General features: G+C 32.3%; 1 protein-coding gene across 1 annotated transcript; it reads right to left on the bottom strand.

Moving 5' to 3' along the window:
- Nucleotides 1–556: 556 nt before the first annotated feature.
- LOC143084273 (toll-like receptor 4) lies at nt 557–18,412 on the bottom strand. The gene is made up of 2 exons (XM_076260682.1): nt 18,271–18,412; nt 557–3,604 (listed from the first exon to the last, which is right to left on the bottom strand). Exons 1-2 carry the CDS (start codon nt 18,410–18,412, stop codon nt 1,035–1,037), a joined length of 2,712 nt encoding a protein of 903 aa, XP_076116797.1. The 3' UTR covers nt 557–1,034.
- Between the last annotated feature and the right edge of the window lie 1,379 nt (nt 18,413–19,791).

The raw sequence follows: 19,791 nt of genomic DNA, 5'->3' as shown, positions 1-19,791 counted from the left end.
ATAACGCAATCAAAAACAAGAATATCTGTTGTTATGAAACAATTTTTGTTGACTTTAAAAAATTACATTGTTCAGCATACTTTGAAATTTAAACTTTCGAAATGGAAAGATACAAAATAATTTTCAAATTATTGTTTAAAACAAACTAACAACATTGACGTGAATATGATTGATGTAACATACATAAACATGAAAATATGTTTATTCAATTTCGAGCATACTAATACAAATTAACAATTGGTCAAAAGTCAGCTATTTTAAAGCTTTGCATGTGTAGTGTGTTGGAAATTCAGCATCTGAATTAAATATCGCCGAGTATAACAAAAATTAACAAACACAACACTATATACAAATACATTTTTACAAGAAGTTGGATTCTAAATACTAGTAGCTACAAACCATGCTCATATCATAAATTACAAAACTTTTCATAAAAATTAATTTCACTGTTGACTTATTCATTAATTTATATGTATATATAAACTGTTTTTTCTTATATTATGTAAGTTTAAAATATATGTCATGAAAAATGCATATTAAGAGGAGCAGTCGGTGTGTTTCTTGGTACTGCTTCTTTTGTGAGAGAAGATTAATATCTGCTGCACTTATAAGTATGTTGAGACATACAAGCAATATAAAAATACCGTTGGAAGTCTATTTTTACAAAAGTTAAAATAAAAACAGTTTCTATCGTCTATGATGAAATCAATTAATAACAACAGAATGACTATATGATAATACACTGTGTATTTACATTGCGTTAACCCTTTCGTACGTTATTATATGGTAAATGAAAATGATAAAAATTACCTCCTAGAGAATAATATTATTGATCCGATTGTGTTTAGGTAATTATAAAAAAGTCTGTTCAGAATATTGTATGTTCAGTGTTTGTACATACTTGTTTCTAAATAATGCAAAAATATACATAAATGTAAATTTTGACAAATTCTTGATTGTATGATACCCTTTTGGGGAAACGTACGTAGTGATATAAAAGGGGTCAATAGACTGAATTAATTTAAACATTTATTTCAATCGATTGCCTTTCTAAGCTGTTCCCAAAATACAATATCGCCGTGCTCATCGTTTGGATACTCAATGTATGATTGATCGTGAACCAGTTCAAGAACTTGAAGTGGAAGATCGGAAGCTGACATTTGTTCGTAAAATACTAGAAAAAGAATGTTCTCACACTTTCGCTCATATATACTTTCCATTCTGGCCATGTTATATTCGAACATACACCAGTAAGAACCTACATAGTTGTGAGACATGATTACAATAGTTTTTCGGCTATTGTGTATTGCAGATGTGATATTAGTGGCGATGTCGTTCCCTGGTAAGAAGTTCCGCTTGTGCAAGCACAGCTGAATTGCGTTCTCTGTTTCTAATTCACGAACAAGCAGGTTATGAACAAATGTTTGATCTTCGTCTGCATATGACACAAAAGCATCATACATGTATAATCGTTCTTCCGTGTTGTCTGACTGGTATTCGTGGTCATGCCATTTGACTTTTACCATGTAGTATAGATAACGTAGTTTCCATCGATATCTGTAAACAATACCACCACAAAGAGTAAAAATAAATATTAAAATTCCTGATGTTATTCCAATTATAAATCCTTCATATGACATGCAATCCTTTTTGAGGGTTTGATGAACGTTTCTAGGATTGCGAAGTAGAATGATTGTATTATTTGTCATTTTGCATCTATATTGGTTTCGATGTTGAAGATAAATATGTGTGTTAACAATCCATTCCACAAAAGTTAGAGTATCGCAATTACATACAAAATTGTTACCACTAAGATCGATGGTAAGATTGGTGTTTCTGTTAGCCATTAAGTTAACATTTTGCATAGCATATTCGCTCAACGCCGAAATTCTATTATTTCGTAAATTCAAGAACGTGAGCTTTTTCATATGAGAAACTTTAAAGTTGATATCATCAATCATATTATCACTGAGATCTAGCGTTTCTAAATTGTATTGATTTTTAAAAAACAGCTTTGGTATATTCGTTATTTTGTTTGCAGACAGATTAATCAAACCTACGTTTCCAAGATACTGCAGTATTTCCCCATGAAAATCTGTCGGTATGACGAGTCCTAAAAGATTGTCTTCTAGCAATAGGTGTCTCAAATTGATGAAGTCTTTACTGAAAAAATCCTTTGAAACATTTGAACAAAAATTCGACGAAAGGTCTAAATATGACAGACTTTTCACATTGGTTATTGGGCCTGTCCATGTATGAAAAGCATTGTCACTCATTGTAAGATTGTTTAATTCATTTGTAGTGAACATACATTCTGGTATTTCATATTTCACTGCACTAGACCTAAGTGTAACTATTCTCAATTTTGTTGGTACGGGAACTGTGAAAACTGACTTGCCTTTTACCTTTCTGTAAAATGAAACTATATCGAACAACCAGTTGTTTTCGAGATTTGTTGAAACAGTATGTTTCGTGTCTACACATCTCTCTATGTAAGATGTTAGCACGTTATGAGAGGAAAATGTTTGAGATACATCTAGTGAAGTTATTGGCATTTGTACAGCATCAAACATATAAATGCCAATAGAAAATACGTTGTCCTTAATATCAACACTTTCGAGGGAGACTGGGAAATTTCGTAACGCACCAGATTCAATCCTCTGAATACGGTTCCCAGCGGCTTCAAATCTAACAAGTGACGTTCTATTCAGATTCCAAATGTGAGAAGTCTTTAGTACTGTGCTCATTTCGAAAATGCCATGAATATAATTTACTTTCAAGATTTTAATTGCAGATTGTTGTACATCCGTGGTTATGTTTTCAAGCGCTGCGAATCCCAAACATGTATTATAAGAAACATCAAGCTCAGAAATATTTCTCATATTCGCAAACGTTCCTTTGTATATAAATTGAATTTTGCATTTTGAAATGGTAACATGAGTTATTTGAGGCAAGTAAAAGAACGTTTTCGAAGAAAGACTATGCATTTTGCAATAACCGGTAAAGCCAGATAGATTAATACTTTTTAGGTTTTTCAAATATTTAATATTTTTACTCAGAACTGCATCTGTATCAGAAACATAGTCCATTGAAAGTAATTCTAGAGAGGAAATATCCGAAAAATCTGGCATGAACGAAGTGTTGAAATTCTTTTGTATATTCAAGATTTTTAAACTTTCCAAAAAAAAGAACGCTGAAGACTCAAACGAATTATTTCCATATTCCAAATCATTGTTTCTTAGATTTAGTGAGAGTAAATTTTTAAGTCCTTCGAACGAGAATTTTCCAATGTGCCTTATTCTGTTTGACGACAAATCCAAAGACTTTAATAAAAAGTGTTTCTCAAAAATTCCATCTTCGATTCTACTGATATTATTATTTTGGAACGATAAGTCATGAAGAATATTTGGAAGCCTTGGTATTTGAAATAGATTTTTGTCAGAACAATCTGCTATAAGAAGAAGTGAACCAGGAACATTTTTGCATAGACAAAAACTAGCAAACGGACATTCCTTCCAGTCTTTTGTCTCATTGACTTTTGAATTTTCACAATACTTGAATAACATCAAAGCAATAACCAGACTGTAGGAAAACTTGAAATTCCCTGAATGAAAAATGTACATTTTAAATATATATAAAAATGACGTATAAATTTAAGTATGATCAATAAAGAAAAAAAATAATTATAAAATGATGTGAAAATCTAAACAAGCTACAAACCATTGGCAAGTTGTCAAACTTACTGTCGTTTTTCTCGTTTGCAATAAAAGAAAACAAAGTATCAATGGCAATTGAAGGGTCAGAATCACCTCAACAACACAGAAATGATCTGATATGTTTTTCTAGTGCAGTGTTATTATAACAAAATTTAGTCCACCGTGTACCTCGAGTAGTATGCCCGAATATTGATAATTATAAAATCTGCAGTGATTCTCACATTGTTGTTTCTTCATGATAAAAAATAAATAACATAAAGTAACGAGTCACTGACTGACAAGTGGGTACTATTTTATAAACAGAAGCAAACATATACATACATTTTCATTTATAAAAAAGAGAAAGAAAACAGTCACGCTTTATTTTATAGAAATTACAAAACTATCAACAAATATATTGATGTAAAATTCGATACGAACATGAATATTATGAAAACAAAATCAGATAAGGTTGCAAACATTAAAAGAAAACAAATAAAGGCCACAGCTCATAAAGACGGAAGAAGATCTTAACGAAAGCGTGAATAACAAAACGCAATAAATGATCTAAAGTAAATAACTAATTTTAATATTTTCCTTTTCCGCTACGTAAGTAAATAAGTCATAAATTACTGTGTTCTACTTGTTAAAAAATAAGAATCAAACGCTGTTTTAAGATAGACATAGCGACATTTGTATAAATTTCAAACTAAAAAAAAAAAGGTCGGGTATAGAAAGTCCGCTAAACTGATTTTAAATCTCAATATTGTGTGTGGGGACACATTTTCAAGTCCACGTCTTGTTCGGTTTTTGTAAAATTAAAATCTTTTTAAATTTATACATAAAATGTTTTGAATTAGCAGTTTGTCACATATTTTGATTATTCCTAGTATCCGTTTTACGTATTGGTTAAGAAAGTGAAAAGCACAAAATTGACTGAAAAATGTGAATAGATTGAAAATTAAGGGGATTTTTAAAGCAAAGAATTGAACAGGTCGTACATTACTTTCAAGCGTCCTTTTCAAGTAAACTATTGGCATTGGAAGAAGTACAAGATGTACAGAATGGAATTAATAAAACTGAAAAGCACAATAGTTTAACAACTTAACAGTTGAAACTGCTTACCCTTCTGGAGCCCCTGAGATCACCCCTAGTTTTTGGTGGGGTTCGTGTTGTTTATTCTTTAGTTTTCTATGTTGTGTCATGTGTACTATTGTTTGTCTGTTTGTCTGTTTCATTTTTAACCATGGCGTTGTCAGTTTATTTCCGATTTATGAGTTTGACTGTCCCTTTGGTATATTTCTTTGACAACCAATGTGTTTGTCAAACAAGTGTTTGGTTAACAGGTAGACATCATTTTTGTTTCGGTTTAAGTTCAGAGTTGAATGATTTTTCACGGTAAAACTTATCGATTTATGCAATTTGACTTGCATATGTTTAGTCGATTTCTAAATTTGCTAAGATACATCTTGTAGAAAGTTAAAGGTTTTATTTTTTGTATAGAAAATCTTCACTCCTTTTACTTATATCGTCCGAAAATGAAACCTTTGCTAAAGTGAGGCATTATATTCGAAGTTTAATGACTTTAGGAAACTACCGTTACTTAATCTGTGGAAAAAAGCCATAGTTGCCACGTTGCAACGCAATATATCTGTCCACATGGCACATAAATGTATATACCAGTGATAGTCAAGTGTCCTGCTTTGATTGCAAGTCTTGCTTTCTGTCAGGACTAGTTTTTTTAGTTGTGAAACTGCTGTTGTGACAATCAGCATGAAATACTTTCATTGACTGTTAAGGTTCAACAAAGAATGAATAACTTGGAAACACAAAGCTTGGCCTTTCATTAATTGTTTTTTCTTTTGTATCAGAAAAAGAGCAATTTGTCTAACATCCGTTACCAAATTTAGATGTTTATTATATATTATGTGATATACTAGATATATCTACATACCCACAAATCCATTCAGACCAAAATGTGTGCTTTTATAAAGTATAGATTCGTCTTTAAGTATGTTTTTATACCCCACCTACGATAGGAGAGGGGCATTATGTTTTCTGGTCTGTGCGTCCGTCCGTCTGTCCGTATGTTCGTTTGTTTGTCTGTGCGTCCGTTCGTCCAGCTTCAGGTTAAAGTTTTTGGTCAAGGTAGTTTTTGATCAAGCTGAAGTCCAATCAACCTAAAACTTAGTACACATGTTCCTTATGATATGATATTTCTACTTGTAGAGCCAAATTAGATTTTGTACCCAATTTTACGGTCAATTTAACATGGAAAATGATAGTGCGAGTGGGGCATCCATGTACTTTGGACACATTCTTGTAACTCTTAACTATTTATCACAATTTGCATATAAAAGTCCTTTCAAATATGGTTGGGTAGAATCACCTCATATATTTCAAAACGATATGACAAAAATATAAAAGAGTATCAAAAACAAATGAATACAGTGCATGTATTCAAAGTAATTGTTTACGAATTTCGAGAAGGAATTGATGCAGTAAGTAAAATTTCAGTTAAATATCATACGATTTCGTAAAAATAAAACAATATATACTTACACATTTTTAAGTCAGTTTATGAAAAATAAAAGACACAGTCTATTTGACAGTACAGAGCTTTCACAAAGGAAGAAGATGTAAAATAATATACGATTATGAAAACAAAAGCAATCAATGGTCTAAAACTTCAAATGAAAACGAAAGTTCAAAGTTCGCAATGACGGAAGAAGATAGAAAATACTGTGTCGAAATCGTAATCTTTTACCTAAAGTAAATATATCTTTAAAAGTTTAAAATTATTTTAAGTGTTTTCTGCCTTATATTTCTAATATCATGGACAAAATTGTTACAAGAAAATATTCGGCAATGACGTAATGTATCAGTGTAGCAACGTCACGTGCTAATGTAAATCCGCCTCACTAAGTCAAATGAATGTACGTGACTTCTTTCATACAACCAACTAACTTTTCCAACGTTTTATAACCGTAGAAATAGTAATGTTAATTTAGATTTATATTTTCAACAAAAAAATAATACAGTTTAATGAGACAATCTGCCGATAAAAAAATAACAATATCAAATTTTCGATACTGAATTCATCAGTTCGAGTATTAGCTCGTATTTGCGGTCTTGCATTATATTCTTGTTGATAAAGTCGTATCAGATACAAAAATGTCATTATTCTATTTATATTCAACCATTGTGTTTAAAAATGTTTGTTGTGACATCTGTCATTTTTGTTATTAACGTTGACACCAAACATTATATATACACACTCAGGAGTATACGATATATGAGGGCTGTATACTGAAAAAAAGTCACTGGGGCTAAAAATTAGCACTTCTGTCAATAATAGATTCAACTTTGAACATTTTGTAATTTCCTTTTGATTGAGAGCGTTTTGCATACCAGAATCCCATTGCATGTGACAGGGTAGGAAAACCTAAAGGTTGCATTTCTGTAAATATTGACAATGCAATTTCCCATAGGAACTCTTTTTACGGCTAAAACTGTACCACTTTTACTATGAAGTTTTGAAAAAAATCTTATCCTAGAATTGAAAGTTCATTTGCACCACAATCTTTTTCAAAGGTCAAAATATAGGGCTGTGCGGCATATTTTTAACGTTTATATGCCCTGAACTTCTCAGAGTTTAAACTTACACTAACTTTCTTAACTACCCCCACCTCGAATGAAAGGTTACCACAGATTTCAATGTAAACAATATGCACGTGTTTATTTACTGGTAACATTCCCAAGTTCTGTCTCTGCGATATGGAACACAGAGAGCATAACTAGGAACCAGTATGTAAACAAAATTAATTTTCTATTAATATTCAATTTCTCCCCAAAAGAGGCGTGTTGTCAGAAACAGCTGTATTTACAAAGTGCAACCTATAACATTACCAAGAAAAAAAACGACGAATCAATATTCAACTAGTTGTTCCGTGTTTCACTGTATAACCTGTGACCAATTCATATGAACATTTATATTCGTTAATAGCATTTAACATTAGGTTGAAGTATATAAATTTGAATTTAATACATTACACTGATTCATTTCAGAAGATAAACTTTTATCACCGGGTGTAAGAAGTTATGTGTCAAAAAATTTATAACTTGTACAAAACCCCTGTTTGTACAAACTTACATCTTGTACACAACATATACATACCTGAACAAAGCACCTGGTCTTTCCTTGTTCGACGGTTATGCGGGTTTTTTTAACATTTGTTTGTTGTTTTATATTGGAAGTCTATTGGAAACAAGAGGCTCTCAAGAACTTGAATCGCTCACCTGTTATTTTTTGCTTCAATCTCTGCTTTTCAATATACAATGTATAGAAACGAATTGCTTAAAATGACATTTAATTGTTCTTTGTATCTGTCATATATACTTCAAAAGCAAACAAATGCATTTTTCCCATACGTTCCATTTTAGCCATAGTGGCTATGCTTCTCGACATACAAGGAAATAAAATACAAAATTTATACTAGATTCGTTTGAGAAGATTTTAAAAATATAAACAAATTGTGTCCGCAAAGGGCAATTACTCCTTATGGGGTAAATTGAAATTTTTGTCAAGTTTGACTTATTTGTAGATCTGACTTTGCTGAACAATTTTGCTGTTTTATTACTTTTATATTTATCTATTATCTAATATTCAAGATAATAACAAAAAACTGCAAAATTGCCTTAAACAAAATAACCAATTTAGGGGCAGTAGACCAACAACGGGTTGTCTGATGCGTCTTAAAATTGTAAGGCAGATAGATCTGGACCAGATGCACATTTTTACCACTGTCAGATTTGCTCTAAATGCGTAGATTTTGAGATATAACCCAAAAACTGCATTTGACCCCTATGTTCTGTTTTTGGCCATGGAGGCCATGTTTGTTGAATCAAAAATTTCGGATACAATTCAAAAACTAGATTTATAAAGGAACATTCATTTAAAGTTTAAAAGTATAAGACACAATTGTTTCAGAGGATGATATGTTCAAATGTAAGCAAACATAAAGAACAAATTGTGTAAAATTGTTTTTAAAGGGCAATAACTACTAAAGGGGTCGGTCTTACTTTGCTGAACCTTATTACTCGTTACAGTATATCTCTTTCTATTATAATATTCAAGTTAATAACAAAAAACTGCGAAATTTCCTTAAAATTGACAATTTAGTGGCAGCATCCCAACAAAGGGTTGTTAAATTCGTCTGAAAAATTTGAGAGCTGATAGATCAGACAAATTGAACACTTTTACCGCATGTCAGATTTGCTCTAAAAGCTTAATGTGTTTTAGATATTAGCCATACACTGAATTTGATCCCTATTTTCTATCTTTAGTCATGGCGGCCATGCTTGTAGGTGGATCAAAACTTCGGATACAATTTAAAAACTAGATATCCTGAAGAACATTCAGTTGAATTTTGGCACAGTAGTATCAGACGACGAGAAGATTTTTGAATTGTTTACGACGACAGACGATGGACGACGACGGACCCCAAGTGATTGCATGAACTCACATGAGGCCCTTTGGGCACGGTGAAACAAAAAGGGATTATATTCATAATAATGTAGATAAATGTTTTAATTGTCTCTGGTTTCATCATGTCGTTTTGGATACTGTTCCAATGAGGAATTCTTCACTATATTATATTGTTCATGTTTATTAGACAATAAAAATCGTATGTTATTTTCATCTTAGAAACGCGTGTTGCAATGTCAAGAGAAAATAATTACATTATAATACAAACTAGATGATTCAAATTTAGTTATTTTATTACACGACGCATCTGAAAACTCTTCCACTGTAGTATTACGATGACAACATACTTTTTTATGGACAGGTTTTCTGAAAAAAAAATTAATATCGTTTTGAAAAAAATATATGAGCGCACATAATTTAGTTACTTTTAAAAGCAATAAAATACTATGTATACAAAGGCAATTGATATTTGATTGTACAAAAATGGCGTGTACAACAAAAGATGCTTAAATAAATAGAAATCATTCAAAACTACATTATTGTTGATCAACTTGACGGGTGCCACATGATGAGCACGATCTACTTACCCTGCAGCAGCACATGATATTATCAATAGTTTTTGGTATAATATATGTTGCTCAACTCTATATATTTTGTAGACTATTGTTTTGTCTTTTGTTAATTTCAGTTCACCTTGTGTCTGTCGTATGTTGTCAGTCGTATGTCATCTGTTGTGTGTCGTTTGTCGTCGTCATATGTTGTTGTCTTGTACAAATATGTTCTCTGAAACTACTAGGTCAAGTTTAATCAAACTCTACTACAATCATCATTGGGGTATCTAGTTTAACATATTATAACTTAGTCTAGCAAACAACATTGCCGATATGCTTAAAATTTAACATAGTGATCAAATGCATATTTGGTCTTTTATCTTAAAAACCTTTATAAAAAGAGAAAATCTGACTGGCCAAAAAGTCCAGGATGGTAAGATCTACCTTCTGTCAGTTTAGATCAAACTTTCATAACTTTTCAAAGGAAAAATTGCCCTAACGAGACCATACCAATAAGCTTGAGCTTAAGATGGTACAAATCTTGAGTGTGCAAACGTTTAGATTAAGTTTAAAATTTTCTCAAATGATTTGGTTTTTCAATGATCTAGAAAATATGTCAAAGAGAGTACGTTTCTTCTCAATCATGTTTTTACATCTTTCATCAAAAGAGCCAAAATTAAAGTACAAAAAATGAACAAAATATATCACATTTGCAAGCAACCTACAGCTTAAGTGTAACTCGGAAAGTATTTGCCGTTACAAATACAAAGTACAATAACCGGTTCCTATTTGGATGAAGTTTGAAACCTTATGTTGTTTTTGATTTTGCGTTTTTATATATGTTTTGTTTTTAACCGACCATAGAGATAAAATGCAAGTTTGGTCTTTTATCTTGAAAACCTATGGTCGGTTGAAAACAAAACTTTATTACAAAAGAGATGATTTAAGCTTTCCAATTGTGAACTTTCAAGTTTTTTTCCCTATTTCTAGGCATTGTGTTGTCAGTTTGTTTTCGATTTATGAGTTTGACTGTCCCTCTGGTATTGTTTGTCCCTCTTTTAAGGGCTTTCCTTAGTGAATTTATCTTGGAGTTCGGTATTTTTGTGATTCAAATTTTTACAAAAGATATTTTCCAAAGAAATAGAACTAACAGAATAGCAAAAATCCTGTTTTTGTATGGCCACACATTTATGAATGTTTATCCAATTTTAATAAGAAATAACATGACGGGTGCCGCATACGGTGCAGGAAATGCTTACCCTTCCGGAGCACCTGATTTCACTCCCGATTTTTAGTGGAGTTCGTGTTGTTTCTTTATTTATTATTTATACCTGTTGATGTAAATGTCCTTTGGTTTTGTGAGTATTTGTTTCCTTATTGGTTTTGATAATTATTGTCTTTAATTTGTTCAAATAGTCTTTTAAATATTAAACGATTTACAACTTTTGTATTAAAATATATGCAGACCTTTGCAAAACACGAAAATGCAAGATCTATTAATAACTCAAATTTCAATTATCGTCAGTCAACTCCTTATTGCATGGTTTGTCTTGTGATAACAAAAATGGTCAGTGAGACATGGGCCAGGATATATCAAATTTTTAGTTGTCTTCTTCAATAACTTATATTCCTTTTAAAATTGTTACACGATGATGACTGCTGTACCCATATTTTGACTATTTTATTTATTGTGCCTGTTTAGTTAACGCGTCATTGTAAATATAACGTAATTTGATGAGACTGTCATCTAAGTGAAAGGGTTAGCGCTATAAAACCAGGTTTAAGCCACCATTTTCTACATTTGAAAATGCCTGTACCAAGTCAGGAATATGACAGTTCTTGTCCATTCGTTTTTGATGCGTTTTGTTATTTGATCTTGCCATGTGATTATGGACTTTCCGAATTGATTTTCATCTAAGTTCAGTATTTTTGTGATTTTACTTTTTATTGCCCTGAAATAACAAATTTATCCTCTCTTTTGTTTGGGCAAAAAATATAAGAGAAAGAGAGAAAGTATAAGAGATAAAGAGAAACTATACGAGCTTGAGCGAAACTATAAGAGATAGAGAGAAACTATAAACAGATGATTGACAATGATTACAAAAAAAAAACGAAACAACAAACAACAGTCTACAAAAAACAACAAAGACAACAGCCTACAAAAAACAACAAACACAACTAAAGACTTAGTTTTAAAGAACGCCAACCAAAAAAAAAAGGATGAGATAAGGTGCACCAAATGTGGCCCCTTCGAGACCCTGGCGATAAAAAACTGAAACGACAAAAAATAACAAAGTTTCAAAGAAAGCCACCCAAAACAGAGGGTGAGCTCAGGTGCTCCAAATATTACCCCTTCGTGCTTCTTATGTTAGTACAAATGCAATTGATTTGCAAGAAAACAAAATAATATTACTCTAATAAGATTGATTTTTGGTTAAATATGATTACATGTAAGACTGTAGATAAGTGATTTTGTTTCAATAAGGATGATAAGATACAACAAATATTCAATTTTATCAAATAATTTCAAAAATAATATTACTACTAACCCTTGGAAATTCGCAAACATATTGATACTCTTCCGTACAGAGTTCATCAGACCAAAAAAATGGGCTTGGACCATCGGTTTCAATACCAATGCAGTTGAAGTTGCGAAAAGTAAAAGCTGAAAAAATGCATTTATGTTAAAAATATATCCAATAGCTTCTGTAGATAAGCAAGAAATCGGTAAAATTTGTCATTCGAGATTATTTGGTCATTTTAATCAATTGATATGTATATATATATACATATATATATATTCATTTACAGTTTCTCTCTATCTGATATGGTTTTGGGAAAACATGAAAAGGGAGAAATCCGTCATTCAAGGTAAACATCTCATTAAAAGGCGGCATCGGAGAAATTTTGTCATTTCGAGAAAACAGATGAGATTGCTTTAATAAAAAAAGTCATTCTAGGAAAAATTAATCCTTTGAGAAGTCGTCTGAGAATAATACTCTCAAATTTACAGATTTGACTTTACCAGATGCATGTTTCGTAACATACACTCTGCCCAATCGTATAGTGTTTACATTTCTTAATTGATAAATCCACCTGTGGTAAGTGAGTTGAAACAAAGACATATCGTTTCGGTCAACATATTCGTGATGGTGACATGTTATCTTCTGTAGAGTCGACTTCAATTGTTTTTCCTCGTACCTTCGATTTTGTGTAGTGGCACAATCCACATCGAGCATGTTCACACAATACTGACTTCATTTATAGGGATGCGCTTCTTACACAAAAACCGCCCTAACAGAGGTATGATGATAACCGACTGAAAATGACATATTATCATCACAAATAAGTTGACCGAAAGGATCGATATATCAATGTTTCAACTCACTGGCCACATGTTTTCTGTCTTTTCCTAGACTTAGATCTTTAGATATCAGAATTTGCTCTTCAACTTCGTACTTTATTCTACTTGTAATGTTCCTGTGATTCCCTTTGATTTTGGTTAACCTTCATTTCTCTTACTTATCGAATTATGATATCAGAACATCGGTAATGTACTATTGCCTTTTATTTATGATATCGTTATCGTTGTATCGTCTTTTAACTGATATCAAGTTTGCTGTACTTGTGTGTATTGTATTTGTATTCGAGTACTCCCTTTAGATTAAAAGTGATGAATGTTTTGTCAACCTCTAGACGATTTAAGACTTCATCTGTTGATAACAGTACCATGAATATTTTGTCCTCGTTATGTCTTTTTTGTGTTGTTGGGTAACTGTCCCATTGACGTATATCTAACATCAATGTTATCCATATATTCCAAACTCTAATCCTACTGCTTTTCTCATAAATATCGAAGTATCTTTAAATAACACATGTACATATCTGATATTATTGTTATGAACAGTACATGTTGAACAATATTTATTTTACATAATTATCTTTGAAGACAAAACTTACTGTTTCCAAAGGGAACATTCAGATAGTCAAAATCGGCATTGTCACCGGCAAAAACAAAATTTCCGTTTTGGCCAGGACGATTTGCACCAGTCCATATGAATGTCGCTAAAATGAATTGACTTATAATTAGTATCATAAGACTTGTTGGAAGATTCTTAATCCCTGTCAGTTAGCTAATACTGTCTTAATCTTACCAAAAACTGATCCAACAGAGTTATATGAAAGACAACTGAAACTCACATAAACATATGTTTTACTGTCTTCATAAGCTGACCCATATGATATTTCTGTATCTCAACTTACTAGCCACATGCTTTCGGAGAGCCGTGGTGTAGTGGTTAGTGCATCGGACTACTAACACAAAGGTTCATGGTTCGATTCCCGTTTGGGATGAAAATTTCAGGAACTCAATTTTCGGCTCTCCCTTGACACCATCTGCGAGTATGGTCTTGAGGAATCGATGATAGTCCGTCGGAAGGGGACGATTAATGGCTGACCCGTGTTAAAAGAGAGCCATATCTCTTGCACGTTAAAGACACCCTTGTAGATTTTGAAAAAGAGTAGGCTAATGCCGCTACAAGGCAGCAATCGCACCCGCAAAGTGGAAAGGGATTAATATAAGTTGCATTGTTTCCCAATCCACTATAAATAAGTATGTTTAAACTAAACATGCTTTCGGATACTAAGATCTTTTAGTACTGTTAAAGTCGATACATCTGTATTGATTCCGATTTTGTCCTTTTCCCGATTGTAAAATGTTGTCGTATTTATGCATATGGAACATGCAGGATGCATTTCAGCAGACACCTATCAAGTCGACGCATTCGGTATCAATGGCGGATCCAGAAATTTTAATTAAGTGGGAGTCCACTGGCTGCCTCAGAGGGGGGCGCTCCTGTCACGTTTCAGTGATTCCCTATGTAACCAACAAAATTTTCCACAAAAGGGGGTGACAAGGCCACCTGCCCCCTCAAATCCGCCTCTTGGTATCACTCCATTTGGAGCTCATACGGTTCCCTCAGTTTTTCCTTGATTTTTCCACTTGTCTTCGTTTAGTGCAAAGCCACAAGAAATGTATAAAACGTATTGAATCGTAAGGTCAGTCTTATGGTGTGTTTTAATGAGTGATGCCGTATTCAAATAAAAACACAAATAACAATTATTAATTAGCTGCGTCCGACGTGTGTTGTTTTTATTCTTTATTTACTGTTAATTCAGAAATTATTGCAATGATTTCATTAATGCGAAAAACGCGACAGGATTATAATCGCAATAATTTAATCTCGCATTTTGATTTTTTTTATATGAATTAAACAATATATTTCTCAGTATCGCCAAAGTTAAAATCTCATTTTAGTCTAAAATGACAAAATCGCAATAATAAATGAACGCAATAATTTCTGAATTTAAAGAGGCTTAATTAAATACGATTATCTCTTAAATTATGATTTTGTCCGAGTATAAATATTTATTGTATAAGCATTTGAATATTAACCTATATTTTAATTGCCGCATTTTCAATCCCTTTTTCCATACATCGTAACTGTATCTGATAACTGTTACCAATGTAAAATGGCTCTTGTTCAACTAATCAACTGCGTGTATAATGATTTTAAAGGTTACATTAGAGCTGTTAATTTGAGTAGACAGGTCACTTTAACAAATGGAAATAATCCTTATATGTAAATAGAATTTTTTGAATTTTGAATTAAAATTCATAAGAATCTGAAACTGTTGATTGGATTGAAATGTTTTAGGATTCTTAATTCATTATTGAAGACTTTCAATAACGCTGATACTATTTGTTTTGTGTCTGTTGGTCCTTACCGTTTTACTTAACCGGCCTATAGTGTGGTGATTGAGGACGGGAGGGCTTTATAGGATGGTACATTTTCTTGTAATCAAATCCAAATTCAGTCTAAATCCTTGAAGTTTCACAAAGAAGTCATATAGATTACACACATATTGTTGTTATGTACCGCCTATTATAGAAATTTAGGCAGATCCCCAATTTTTCAAGATTTGGGAACTTAGTAACTTTCCGGGAAGATTCACAAGATACTGAAACATAAATAGATGGTATAAGAGGGACAAAAATACCAGGGGGAGAGTCAAACTCATAGATAGAAAATAAACTGACAAGGCCATGGTTAAAAATAAAAAGACAAACAGACAAATAATAGTTCAGAAGACACAACATAGAAAACTAAAATTAAGCAACATGAACCCCACCAAAAAATTGGGGTGATCTCAGGTGCTTCGAAGGGTAAGCAGATCCTGCTCCACATGTGGCACCCGTCGTGTTGTTTATGTTATTACAAATAAATAGTCTAATTTGGTAGGTCACATTCATGAAAAGGGAAAGGATATTGTAACGTGTTGTCCTTGACTAGCTGTACACATTTTTTTTGTAACTTAAGCTTTGGAAATACAATTCTTATCTGTTGTTTTGGCACATTTCCCAAACTTTTAAGACGAAAAATCATCAAGTCGGAATAACTTGATCTCTCAATCTTTTAATTTATAGGATGGCAGTAAAATCAAGAATTACAAAACCTATGTGTTTAGATACATGTCGTTCAGCTGATTGATGTTAAAAAGTTAGTATTTTTTTCATAATTTCTAAGAACTAGTAAAACATATGTTTCGTCAAAAAGTAGACGTTGTTGTTATTGAAATTACAATTTTAAAAAGAGAATAATAATTAATAACTTAATAATAACTTACAGCATTGAAATTGTTTAAAGACAGCGTCTGCTTCTGCTTCAGTATTTGGTCTCCAGAGAGAAGCTCCTGGTGTCATGGTACATACGGCCTAAAATTTAAGAGCAGTCTGTACATTTATAAGATAAATAAAGATATTACAACAAATAATACATTTTTGTATGAATTTACAATGGCGATACGATACCAAGAACGTAGCTTCTAGCTTACCGGTACCGAGTATTTCTAACGACTTTTGTCAGGTTATTTTAACTGTGGATTCATTTATTTCCTTGGCTACTTAATTGTGTGGCTTTGGGAACAATTATATTTGTGTGGCTTTGGGAATAATTATATTTGTGTGGATATTTGATCTCATGGTTTCTAACTTCAAGTTGCAGAAAAATATCCTGTTCAGGAGAGATTTGCAAAAAAAAACCAACTATAGTTCGAGAGAAAAAAATGCTGGGCATAGTATATTTCATCTCGAATGGGTTATCTTTTACAAATGCTCCCTCTGAACATGATATATCTATACCACAAGTCAACATTCTTTATTTCTATTTATCAATTTTATAGATTACAAAAACAATAGTAGACATGAAAAAAGTAGATCCTTTTGCACATTCTCTCAGAAATGTTTGCTTTCATATTTCATCACATATGAACCATTCAAAATCAACAATACTTGAACAAGGGTACATTGAATCTAATACAACATAAAACATACTCACCAAAGCATTAGCCCATGTTGCTTCTATGTTCTGTTCACTATGAAAGTAGCAATTAGGACTTGCGGTTTGGTCAAATAACAGCATGTATCCTTCAGGACAATTTGTGGGAACACATGGAACTATTTATATGAAACAATAAGAGTTAATGCTAAAAAAATATCAACAACATTAAAAGAGGGACGAAAGATACCAGAGGGACAGTCAAACTCATAAATAGAAAATAAACTGACAACGCCATGGCTAAAAATTAAAAGGCAAACACACAAACAATAGTACACATGACACAACATAGAAAACTAAAGAATAAGCAACACGAGCCCCACCAAAAACTAAGGGTGATCTCAGGTGCTCTGGAAGGGTAAACATATACTGCTCTACATGTGGCACCCGTCGTATTGCTCATGTTACAACAAAGCCGGCAAGTCACATTCATGAAAGGGAAGGGATTGTAGCTACAACATCAACTGATGATATCAACAAATAGTATTAGGTTAAATGTACAAAATTGACAGGATGACAATGCAATGTATAACTGTCACGAAGAAGAATACTATTTCGTCAAATGAAACCTATGGTATTTTGACGACATACACACTGTGACAAACCTGTATAGACTGGTTGTACTGCATAAGGCAGCTGTAAACAACTAGATAGGGCAAAACAAAATTCATCAATGAAAAACAGTAATTCATTCTGTCTAGGATAGTACACCAAAGAGGATATACCTTGTTTTAAATAGAATGAGCAATATACTGCATTCTCGCGAAATAATATGAGTATTGTTATGATATGAGTACTATGCATACCTTATATTTATAAACGTTATCGATATATATTGAGTAAAATGAATATTATCAAACTTAACAAATCGCATGATATGACTTAAGTTTGGATATCTAAGTTGTTATACTCGAAAAAGCAGTAAATAAATTAAGGTGTGTTAACTAAATAAATTCGACTGAAAACGGCTGAATTTGGACGCTTCCTGAACAATATCGTGATTAAATCGTTTTTTTTCAAATTCTTTTAATTTAAGATTTGATTTCCAGACATGATTCACAGGATCTTGATAAGACTTTTGAATAATTTTAATCGGGAATGGTCCTATCAAAGACAGCTGTTTTTTAAACGATACTTACTTGGTAGTGCAGCTGTTTGTGTTGTTGGAACAATACCCGGAACAATAACCTGAACATTTGTTGGCGTTCTACTTGGAAGAATATCCGGAACAGTAACCTGAATATTTGTTGGCGTTCTACTCATCATTGTCATTATCGCCATTGCCACCATGGGTACAACCAGTGTTAACAGAGGAATAGGAAACGACTGCAGAAATGATCCTGTGCCACGTCCAGGACCACCCACTGTATAACAAATTAAATTATGATTTAATGTAACACAAAGAGGTGGTGATGACCATTTCACTACTCTAATGATGATAAAAAATATAGGTCCTTGTTAAAAAAAATAAGGATAGATACATTATGTACACGGAGGCCTCTTAGGTTAAAGGTTATAATTAGAACAGACATGTTTTAAACTTTTACGGGGTAACTTAGTCACGACTTACAGCTTTATTTGCCTGTAAGGAAGGGTCTGACCATTTTTGAATACTTTGAATTTCGAGTGATTTCCGTAGATTTAACTAGAGTTACATATATTTCCACAAAGAATTCACGAAACATACTCTAAATTTAGATTTCAGATCCTCTCCGTATTGATACGGTTCGAATTGCTCAGTTTTTAGTTTTTTATGCTGTCAAATGGTCTTTGACTAAAAAGATTGAATATTCCCCCTTGGTATCTTTCGCCTCTCCTATAACTTTGAAAGACAAAAGTTGATCGACAAATATTTAGTTTCGTATGCGTTTACTTGTTTGGGCATATTTCATACAAAATTAATAATGTAATTATGGTCAATGACATTGCATATTTAGTATACTGATCGTGAACAGCAAACATTTCGTAACAACCGGGTGTTAATTGTTGCATGCACAAGGCATATTATTTCTGCACGAAATTCGCCAAATATTGGAAGGATAAGATGGCAAATCATAAATCTAAATTATAACATGTTTTCATGAACACATATATACTACTATATGAAAGTCTTATTTTCAAAACTTTGTTTTAGCAAATTCCAAAAAGAATAATAAAACAAATATTAAGTTTGGAAACGAAATAACATCTGGGCACCATACATTTTTATTGAATATGTTGATCAATTATTTCTTGTTAATTTAAAATAAGACAGTGTAACTTTAAAAAGAGAAGATGCAAATGACAAAATAAAAACAATCATTTCTTTTTTCATATAACGACAGCATGACCAAAACAAGAAACAACAATTCCAAAACAAATTACAAAAACGAAAGACTGGTCTGACAACATGTGCTGGTGAAGCCTAAACATGAGGCTAGCTGCACCTTTTGGTGCGCTCATTGCATTATGTATATGGCGATTTATCTCATTTTGTTAAGTCATTTACGGGATATGACTATATTTTGTTTCCATCGTATTCGAAATCATCCGTGACATTTTTTACACGCCGGTAAACAAACGTTGTTTGGGTTGTTTTCTTGAAATTGTCGAAAGATGTAATTATTTTTTATTTCGATTTTAGCTACTGCTTTTTTAATGTAGATATTCTTCTTATAGAA

This window comes from Mytilus galloprovincialis, chromosome 7, assembly GCF_965363235.1.
Source record: "Mytilus galloprovincialis chromosome 7, xbMytGall1.hap1.1, whole genome shotgun sequence".
Classification (NCBI taxonomy): domain Eukaryota; kingdom Metazoa; phylum Mollusca; class Bivalvia; order Mytilida; family Mytilidae; genus Mytilus; species Mytilus galloprovincialis.
Note: the sequence above shows the minus strand (reverse complement) of the source record. Positions and strands in the feature narration are given on the sequence as shown.